This window comes from Pinus tabuliformis, chromosome 9 (genome assembly GCF_031772625.1).
Source record: "Pinus tabuliformis cultivar Carrire ecotype Pingquan chromosome 9, CPIR1, whole genome shotgun sequence".
NCBI classification, from domain to species: Eukaryota; Viridiplantae; Streptophyta; class Pinopsida; order Pinales; family Pinaceae; genus Pinus; species Pinus tabuliformis.
In genome coordinates this window covers 1462931154-1462940889 of record NC_142307.1, presented here as the reverse complement: position 1 = coordinate 1462940889, position 9736 = coordinate 1462931154, and the positions used below count along the sequence as shown (strand labels likewise).

Here is a 9736-nt window from a genome sequence, read left to right as displayed (position 1 = left end):
GGAGCCAAGTTGATCAGAGTTGTGAACAGTGTACAAAGAAGAGAAATTGAAGTAAAAAAAAATAAAAATTGGGCTGCGAGTTTGCAGAGCAGATCTGAAATTTTTTGTGAAAAATTTTCAGAAACAAATAGTAGATCTTGATTCCTTGCGGAAAAATACCCAAAAAAAATAAATAAAAAAAAATCGGTTGAATCGGAGTTCGGATGAGGGAGATATCGTTGATTTTAAATCAACTCTTTTTCCATAAAATTTCGTGACGGCTGGAAAGATGAAACAGATTGGTGTGCTAGCCAAGAACCTGTATGCACTTGAGGTACAAGATGCATTCAAAACCTTGAGGAGCAAGACAAAGGTTAGATACTTGGTGGTTGAGAGGGAGAGTAAATTACCTCTCAACATGCAACCACAGAAGAAGTCTCAGACAATTGTGGAAGAACCACAATTGGTGAAGTAGCGTCAGGAAGTTGTGGAGCATGCGCAACTAGAGAAGCTGAGAAGAGATCGAGTGGAGGCATCCACTTTTGCAGAGACCTCTAGTAGGGGGAAATTTCGAGCCAAGTGGGCAAAGGGATCACATGCATCCATACCTCCAGGTGGGAGGTGGGGCGATTTGAAGTGATAGTCCCAAGAAGGCTGAAATAGGGGCAGGATCCTCGAGGTACCCAGCCTCTTTGATTAGACCTTGCTACGGGAGCTCTGACGAGGAGTAGCAGGACTGGCTGAGTGGGTAGAGACGGATGTGGATGGAGCTGCAGAGAGAGCTACAATGTAGGAGTCCCAAGACAACACAGAGCTAGCAGGCTGCAACAATGTGAGAGGCACAGGAGTGTTGCACCAGTGCAGGATGGCACAAAGAGGTGTGCAACTGTGTGAGATGCATGGAGTGTTGCAACAGCTCAGAGGTCACAAAGGGAGCACTTGTCAGCAGCAGAGGGAGCTTTAGCATCAGAGGGTGTTTCTATCCCAACAGAGAGGTCAGTTGGGAGATTTTTTATTTTTTTTTAGAGTTGCTGGAGCAATAACATTTGGGAGAAGTGTTGCATGCAGAACATTCCAAAGGTTCAGGATCGGGTTCGAGTTGAATGCTTTCTTATTGAGAGAGTGTTGAAAATGGCAACAAGAAATGCTAAAAATAGAAGTGCTAAAAATAACACTGCTATAATTAGCAGTTCGGGTACCAGTGTTGGACATAACAACAAGGAATGAAAAATGGAAGTGCTAAAAATAACATTGCTATAAATAGTATTTCGGGATAGATTCCAATTTTAGTTAGTCCTTGAACTAAAATTGAGAAGTAAAATTCGAATTTGATCTTAGCAGCTGTTTGTAAAATAATTAATTAATTCATCTTGAGTTAATTAGTTGGAGAAAATCAAACATGAAGTCTATGTGAAGACATGCAACAGTTTCTCCATTGATTGAGGAATTTATCCCTTAGTTAAGGAGATGAGGATGAGTTGTACTTTGAGTTGTAATTAGTTAGCTCAGTTAACTGAGTTAAGTCCAGTTAGATTAGTTCCAACAGTTTGTGGAATTAATTGTGAGTTTAGTTAGTTAATGCTTGCATGCATGTAACTGCTGCTCTCCAGATAACTGAATATTCTCTCATAAATAACTCATGCATGTCAGTTCAGTCAGAGACCCAGTTGAGATCAGAGGAAGGGACAATGTACTATTAGTTGGAGGATTTTTCCTATATAGGAAACTCATCCATGCAAAAGGAATCATCTCCTTCAGGATTGTGCAGTTATTATTGAGTTTAATGTGTTATGCGAGAGGTGAATTCACACAGGTGGCAGTGTTGGACCCCATGAGAAACTGCGCAAGGAAATAGGAGGCTTAGAGGGCAGAGGAGAAGGTTTGTGAGAAGCCTTTGACTGTCTATGAGCAGTAGAGGGATTGTATTGAGAGCTTGATAGCTTGTGAGCTAAAACTTTGTGTAATCTGGACATATTTCCACTTATATGATAATACAGAGATAGGGGTTTTTAGCTGAGGTTTTTCCCAGAGTATTCTTATGTGTTTTATGTGTATGAATTCTTCTTCTCTGTTATATGTGTTCTGATTTATCTAGCTCATATTGATTAAGCTTCCGCAAAGTTTGATTGTAGAAGTAGATCTAGTATTTTCCTTTAGTATATTTCATTATCGGGTGATCTACAGTGGGAATTTCTATGGGAATTTCTACATTGCTCACTCCACATTAATAACTCTGAAGGTGACGGTATTGAGAGGAAAGGTGAGCTTGTGCCTTCAACTAGGTTTATAAACCCCTCCAAAACCGCTGTGACTAGTTGAGTGAGGTCCAAGCCTTGCAGTGATGCTTCCATATCCTCCATCTCTGACCCGTGCTCGCTTACCTGATCTTCCGGTGGAGTGGGTGAAGCCAGTCTAAGGCCAACTCAAGGCAACTAACGGGACTCCACCCAGATGTCGGAGTGTGTAAAACTGTCTAATGAATAATCTTCTAGTTGATCTTCGTAACCCTCCTCCATCCTTTCGTATTCTTTCTTATAAACCATAACCACTAAAACATTAAAATATAAAATCTCTTTTAACATAGTATATCCTTTTAAGTATAAAATATTTTAAATATAAGCATTATATATACTTTTAAATATATGTTAAGATATATCTATTAACACTGAATGGTTAGGTATTTATTGTTTGCTGTTTGTTTGTTTTTTTTTCTTCTATTTGCGATTCTCTTCTCTTTTCAAGTACTTAATCTTTCACGAGTCCTATGGACTAGTTTGATCATTATTAAAATTAAAATGAAAAATATAAACATATTACACATGGCAAAGGATCTCATCAGAGCTACTTTCCCGGTTTAAATATTTAAAAATAAGATAAAATGGAGAGATCCACGATGAGCGGGCCTTCCCGCAAGGATATGCGGAGATTCCACGTGGCCAAGCATGTTCACCGTTGGAACAGTGTTGCCGCAAAACTAGAAACGAGCGCCGGCGGGAGGCTTCTGACCGGAGACAATCGAAACTATTGACCGTGGAAAAAGGCGTTGAATATTGAAACCCTCGGGAAAATACGAGGTTGGATCTGCGACGGATGACCGGTCGCAGACCGGAGACTACCCTCCCAATTAAAATAAACCGCCCCCCAAAAATAATGCCTCTCGCTGAACAGAGAAGGATAAGCTGAGCTCCGTCCATGAAATTCTCTGATCGGCCATGGTCGTAAAGTAAAGCTATCCTGCTTTGTGGTTATTGTGGGGTTGGCAGATTAATAAATAGGGCTAACAGATGAAGGAGGCCGTGCTAGCTTGGGGATGGAGGCGGTGAAGATTCGGTGTCATGCATGTCATGCGACGTCTCAAGAGCTTCGCTTCTGGCCGTTCCTCCGTCTCTGATCCTCTGGTTAAAATCACTTCAAACCCTTTCCTTTGGATATTATCTGCTTCCTTGACCGTTTAATGAATTTCTGTTTTTTTTTTTTTTTTTTTCAGAATGAGATTTGTAGCTGCTCTGCTGATTCTTTCACTGTATTGTAAATCCCTCCATAATATTAAGAATATCTCTAATTTCTTCCTTATTCGTCCTTTAAAATGGCTGAATAAGTCTTCATCATGCTTGGTTTTGTGAGGATTTTAGGGTGGAGACGCCGCAACAAAGAGGGCGAAGTTTGAACAGGAAGGAGGAGGGACACACATTCTGGAAGCATCTGCTTCTGCTGCGAGTGCAGGTGAAGCTTCGGAGCAGCGAATGGCGGGTTCTGTTGATTCGTCGGTGGTTGGAAATGTGGGCACTTCGAGCACGACAGGATTTCGAAAGACTGGAAATAGCGGTGTCGATAAGCTTCCAAAAGAGATGCATGAGATGAAAATCAGAGACGACAAATCTGATAATGTTGATGACAAGGTTAATGGCTGTTCCTCCTAAAAAAAATCTCTTTTCGTTTTATGTAAATGTGGAAAAACAAGGTTTTTCTTAAGCCAGCATTCAGAGCCAGTTATTGGACTCAGTATAAATGACGTTAATCATGTTTCGGTTTCCGAACATAGGTTGAATTAGCAAGCAAAAAATAGGTGATTTAGATTTCATTACTGTTTCGCCAGTGGCTATTCTGAATTGGAACGGTTCTGGTGGGTCTTGTAAAAGAACCTTTTGGAAGGTCTGACAACTTTTAGTTAAATCTAGGAAATTGAAGCGGCAGTTGTCAACGGGAATGGAACAGAAACAGGCCACATAATTGCCACCACAATAGGTGGACGGAATGGGCAACCAAAGCAGGTTTGTGTTTGATTTTTGCAAAATTGTCCTTACTTTTCCGCTGTAAGTTGGAGCCATATTGATAAAATGGTATAGCTCGCAATTTCTGCACAGAACTAAGTGTCATTCAGGGTGATTTCTTTTTATGCTTGTTTGGGAACAGTTGAAATTTTCTATTGTAAGTACAAGTTTTGATTTGGGAAACTGTTACAGACCATCAGTTACATGGCAGAACGGGTAGTTGGCACTGGTTCATTCGGAATTGTGTTCCAGGTAAATGCAAGGTTTGACGTGTACCAATTTTGGGAGTGGTTAGTAATGACATGTACCCATTTTAAGACTGTTATTCCTTGTAGTTGGTGCTTTCCACCAAAAAATTTGGCATAAAAGGGTTTTCTGTCTTTTGCATTGCCCTTTTAATTTGTGCATGTTCTTTGATTATGTAGTTACGGTCGAGACACTGTTGATGATACTTTGAGATTGGCTTTCCTTGCTGCAGGCAAAGTGCCTAGAAACTGGTGAACATGTTGCCATAAAGAAAGTGCTGCAGGACAAAAGATACAAAAATAGAGAACTGCAAGTTATGCGCATGCTTGACCATCCTAATATAGTTCAATTTAAGCATTGTTTCTTTTCAACGACTGATAACGATGAGCTTTACCTTAATCTTGTACTGGAGTATGTCCCTGAGACAGTTTACAAAATTTCTAAGCACTATAATAGGGTGAACCAACGGATGCCATTATTATATGTTAAACTGTATGCATACCAGGTACGTTGAGTTTGATGATGCTGTATATGAAGACCTGGCTTTATTTTGTTCTTTGAGTGCATTATTTGTTATTTTCTTTTTTATTTTATGTTTTATGTTTCTTTATCTTTTTGTTATTTGAATTGTTTTCAGATATGCCGTTCTCTAGCTTACATTCACGGTGCTGTTGGTGTTTGTCATCGTGATATAAAACCACAAAATCTCCTGGTATCCTATTTTCTTTAGTTTTCTTTGTTCTACTAGCTGACCCTCACAGGCTTTGCATAAAATGCTAACTAATGATTTTCCATCACAATGGCTAAAAACATGCAGGTGAATCCACACACACATCAGTTAAAGCTCTGCGATTTTGGCAGTGCCAAAGTGTTAGTGAGTACTACATCGAGACTACAGATTTCATGCTAGTTTTGATCCTCCGTGCGAGCAGCCTTTCAGAATTTTTCTTTTTCTTTTATATTTTTTAGTTCATATTTAAGTTTCACCTTCTTGTGTGATTAGGTGAAAGGGGAACCAAATATATCATATATATGTTCTCGGTACTACAGAGCTCCAGAGCTTATCTTTGGAGCTACAGAGTATACTACTGCAATCGATATATGGTCATTAGGTTGTGTCCTAGCCGAACTCTTACTATCACAGGTACTCTACAACCCATATTTTTGATATGTATTATATAATTTCAATTCTGCTTCTGATTTGATTGAACTCTAAAAGTCACAAAGACAATGGGATATTTGCTGATGTACCTGTTTTTGTTTAATTTACTTAAATATTTCTTTTGTAAGTCTAAAAAGTCGATTGATCAAACAGAAATAAAGTTACATCATTGGCCATCATTACTCATTTTCTGGGACAGTATGCCCTATACTAACAGTATCAAAGTAGAGATGAATGGTGCTGAGAATAGCAAAGTAGATGCAAATGGACAAAAGAAACAACTAGAGAGGTGAATTATCCAAATCGGGGCTGATCCTCAAGGCAACCTTTCTTTCCTTTCTTTTTTGAAACCTTGACCCAACCTTCCAAAGGCAGTTTGATCAAAGTTCTGCAAATTATCATTGCACATTGAAGGAGATTCCTTATCAGAGTTTGAAGAAGTCGACTCATGAACTCGTTTCAATATACCCAGAGAAGCATTACTATTCAATATCACCGTGCTTGTCGAAGGAGCATGGTCCACACTAGGAGTCGCAGGAGATGTTTGAGGCCTTGAGTCTTGGACCTTGTCCCCCAAATGGATTTCATCATCAACTTCTTCATCATCCTTGTTCGATGTAGAGGAGGCCTTGCCCTCCATAGGAGGGTTGCAGAGCTTCCAACTTTTAGATATGGAATTGTGGATGCTCCGCTTGTGTTGAAAATTAAACACCGGGCAAGAATTTTGTAAGTGGCCCGTTTGATGACAGAAATGGCAATGAGTAGTAGTATTCTCATAGTCTAGAGCCTAGGTCCAGTGAACAACACCGATTTTTAAATTGATTTCGTGTCGTAGCTCTTTATTGATATCGATTTCAACACAAATTCTGCGATAGGTGTATACACCAAGTTGGCCATGAGAGACATCAATAGTAAGGTAACAACCCAGAGAGTCTCCAATGCCCTGAAAGATTACATAGTGTCACAAGTGAGCTGGTAGATTAGGAAGCTTGACCCATATTGGCATCTTGGTAATGATAGTTGTGGAAGGGTCAAAATCTGGGAACCAAGGGGTTAAAAACAATCCAACATTTTCCCCAAACCAAGGCCCTTTAGATAAAGATTTCTGATAATCTTTCGATTCCGCAAATAACACAATGAAAAAGCCTTTTGAGCAGAAAATAACCTTGCAATTCTTAGTCCATGAGAATGGATCCATTGGTAGAGATTGGCTGTGTGGGGCCAAAAGCCATTAAAATGACAGATTAAGGTTGCTTCTGAATGATGAAGATCCTCCAGATATGAGTAAAATATTTCTAGGGAGGGAACTTCCTTAGATTTTTCCACTGAAAATGACCCAGTAATTGCCTTGGCGGGGAGGGGGGGGGGGGCGGCGGCGAGCATGGACGACATCTTTATAAGAGAAAGATCGAGAGAAGGAATGATTGCCTCCAATACCCCATCGTAGACAAAAAACCATGAAAACAGTTGCATCTTTACCAATGTTGTAAATTGAGAGAGGAGAAGCATCGTCCAACTTCTTACCTTGAAAAAGTAGGCACTGCATGCCTGAGGGAATACTCACTTGGAGCTCTAAATAAAACTTGAGATCTCAAATAAGATTTGAGGAGCAAACCCTAATAAGTAGCTGCCCAGAGGGGAGCTCGATAAAGATTTGATAACAAGTTGGTGAATTTGGCACATGATCTCTCGGCCATGTATAAGTAGTGATAATCTGGGTCGCTATGAGGGTCGCTGAAAACTTTTGATCATACATAGATCCTGAAAACCCTGGTAGAGCTCCTTAATTTACTTAAATATTAACTACACTTTAGTCAAAATGTTTTTAATTAAGGTGGTTGTATATTTTCTTATAATTTGGCACTTCCAATTGTAGTATGATAGTTACGGTGAGGTACCATGCAATCAGCACCACCAAAGAGGTAAGCCCAAGCTTGAGTGCTTGGAAGGAAATTGGAGTCTGCCACCTGTTTTTTGGTGAAATAGGGAAAACTAGGTTGGAGGACAACTATTTAGGGTTTATGTGATGAGCAGGTTATGGTTTATTTAGGACAGGAAATAAATAACCATGAAATAATTATAATGAGATCTCAAGCGATCCTGCAAACAAAATCTGGGGTTTGTTTCGTCTCTAAGAGGGGAAACCCTTTAGCTAGATGCTGATCCAGGCTAGTCTAAAATACTAAAATGAAAGCTATTGGGATGGAGAGGGAACACAAACAACAATCAAACAGAAAGCATTAGGACTTATTCTATGTGCCATTGTAGTGCTCTTCTTCTTGCAAAAGAAAATTAGGATATGCTATATCCAAATGAAATAGAGCAAGAGCAACAAGCAAGCCAAGATATAACTACAAATAAAATTAAATATATGCAAGTGTGATAATCTTTGTGCCCTTTTTTTTCAGTATGAAAAAAGCTATATATTATATAGAACTGATGGTTCATGTACATCAAAGGAACCTCCAGAATATGTTCATCATAAATCCAAATAATCTGGGTTGCCAGAAACAGCCAACCACATAAAACTGACCAATTACAATTCATGAACATCCATACTCAGGTAATGTACTGCATAAGAAATATGTTCGATATAATAGATAGAAATAACAGATATTTCATCAAAACGTAACTTTCTGGTGAAAGAATCTACCATATGCACAGTATTTCAAAAAGCATATCTTCACGTGTACCATTACCTGTAACATAGAAAAGTAAAATAAACAGTTATACCAGAAAGTCAAAAAACAATACTATATGCAAATATTATCCCGGAAATGTGAAATCCACAGCGCAAATATTATGCTCCTCCATAAGAATGACCATCTGAACTTCACCCATTTTTCCAAGCAATCCTTTCTTTGAGTACGCATCCGCAATCTGATTGTGTTCTCTTCCCGTGTGACTCATTCGGGGGCACCCAATCTGTGTCCAAAGGCAATCTATTCTCCTTAACTAACCAAGGAGGGTGGGTTGATTGATATGCGCTTTTCCTTTTACATGATCCAAGATAATCTTAGAATCGCCATATATATGAACCTCTGGGATATTGAAAAAGTTTATAAGCCATAAGATGCCCCAAAGTGCCATTGCCTCGACTTTGTTATTAGTACCCATACCAGCATTCCAGTGAGCACGATACTGCATATCAATAGACATAACTAGCCATATGCCACAACCACATACATTGTTTTGAGCAGCACCGTCAAAGAAAGCAATCGGATATACCATGTGAGGGCAAATACTCTTTGAAAGCTTCATTTTTTTTTTGTACATTGTCTTTAACAGGATAAAGTGAATGTAATGAAATGATCTTCTCATGTATCAGACCAAAATCTTCATCCCAGTCCTCAAATATGTGCTTGTTCCTCCACTTCCATATGGACCAGAAAAGAAGGAGCGAAATTATGCTCTAGGCCGGCTTTTGCTTGCCTGAGGGAATACTCACTCGGAGCTCTAAATAAAACTTGAGATCTCAAATAAGATTTGACGAGCAAACCCTAATAAGCAGCTGCCCAGAGGGGAGCTCGATAAAGATTTGATAACAAGTTGGTGAATTTGGCACATGATCTCTCGACCATGTATAAGCAGTGATAATCTGGGTCGCTGAAAACTTTTGATCATACATAGATCCTGAAAACCCTAGCAGAGCTCCTTAATTTACTTAAATATTAACTACACTTTAGTCAAAATGTTTTTTTATTAAGGTGGTTGTATATTTTCTTATAATTTGGCACTTCCAATTGTAGTATGATAGTTACAGTGAGGTACCATGCTATCAACACCACCAAAGAGGTAAGCCCCAAGCTTGAGTGCTTGGAAGGAAATTGGAGTGTGCCACCAGTTTTTTGGTGAAATAGGGAAAACTAGGTTGGGGGACAACTGTTTAGGGTTTATGTGATGAGCAGGTTATGGTTTATTTAGGACAGTAAATAAATAACCATGAAATAATTATAAAAGATCTCAAGCGATCCTGCAAACAAAATCTGGGGTTTGTTTCGTCTCTAAGAGGGGAAACCCTTTAGCTAGATGCTGATCCAGGCTAGTCTAAAATACTAAAATGAAAGCTATTTGGGAT

At 39.2% G+C, this 9736-nt stretch overlaps 1 protein-coding gene across 2 annotated transcripts in view; it reads left to right on the top strand.

Moving 5' to 3' along the window:
• Positions 1–3042: 3042 nt before the first annotated feature.
• LOC149154103 (shaggy-related protein kinase epsilon-like) overlaps positions 3043–9736 on the top strand; it is a 62942-nt gene continuing 56248 nt past the window's right edge. The window contains exons 1-8 of one of the 2 annotated variants that reach the window (XM_089442954.1): positions 3043–3377; positions 3612–3878; positions 4158–4250; positions 4443–4502; positions 4729–5001; positions 5134–5208; positions 5314–5370; positions 5500–5640. In XM_089442954.1, coding sequence (XP_089299080.1) covers positions 3315–3377; positions 3612–3878; positions 4158–4250; positions 4443–4502; positions 4729–5001; positions 5134–5208; positions 5314–5370; positions 5500–5640 — 1029 coding nt within the window. In that variant the 5' untranslated portion in view covers positions 3043–3314. The remainder of the gene's footprint in view (positions 3378–3611; positions 3879–4157; positions 4251–4442; positions 4503–4728; positions 5002–5133; positions 5209–5313; positions 5371–5499; positions 5641–9736) is intronic. The other variant, XM_089442953.1, reaches the window with a different exon arrangement.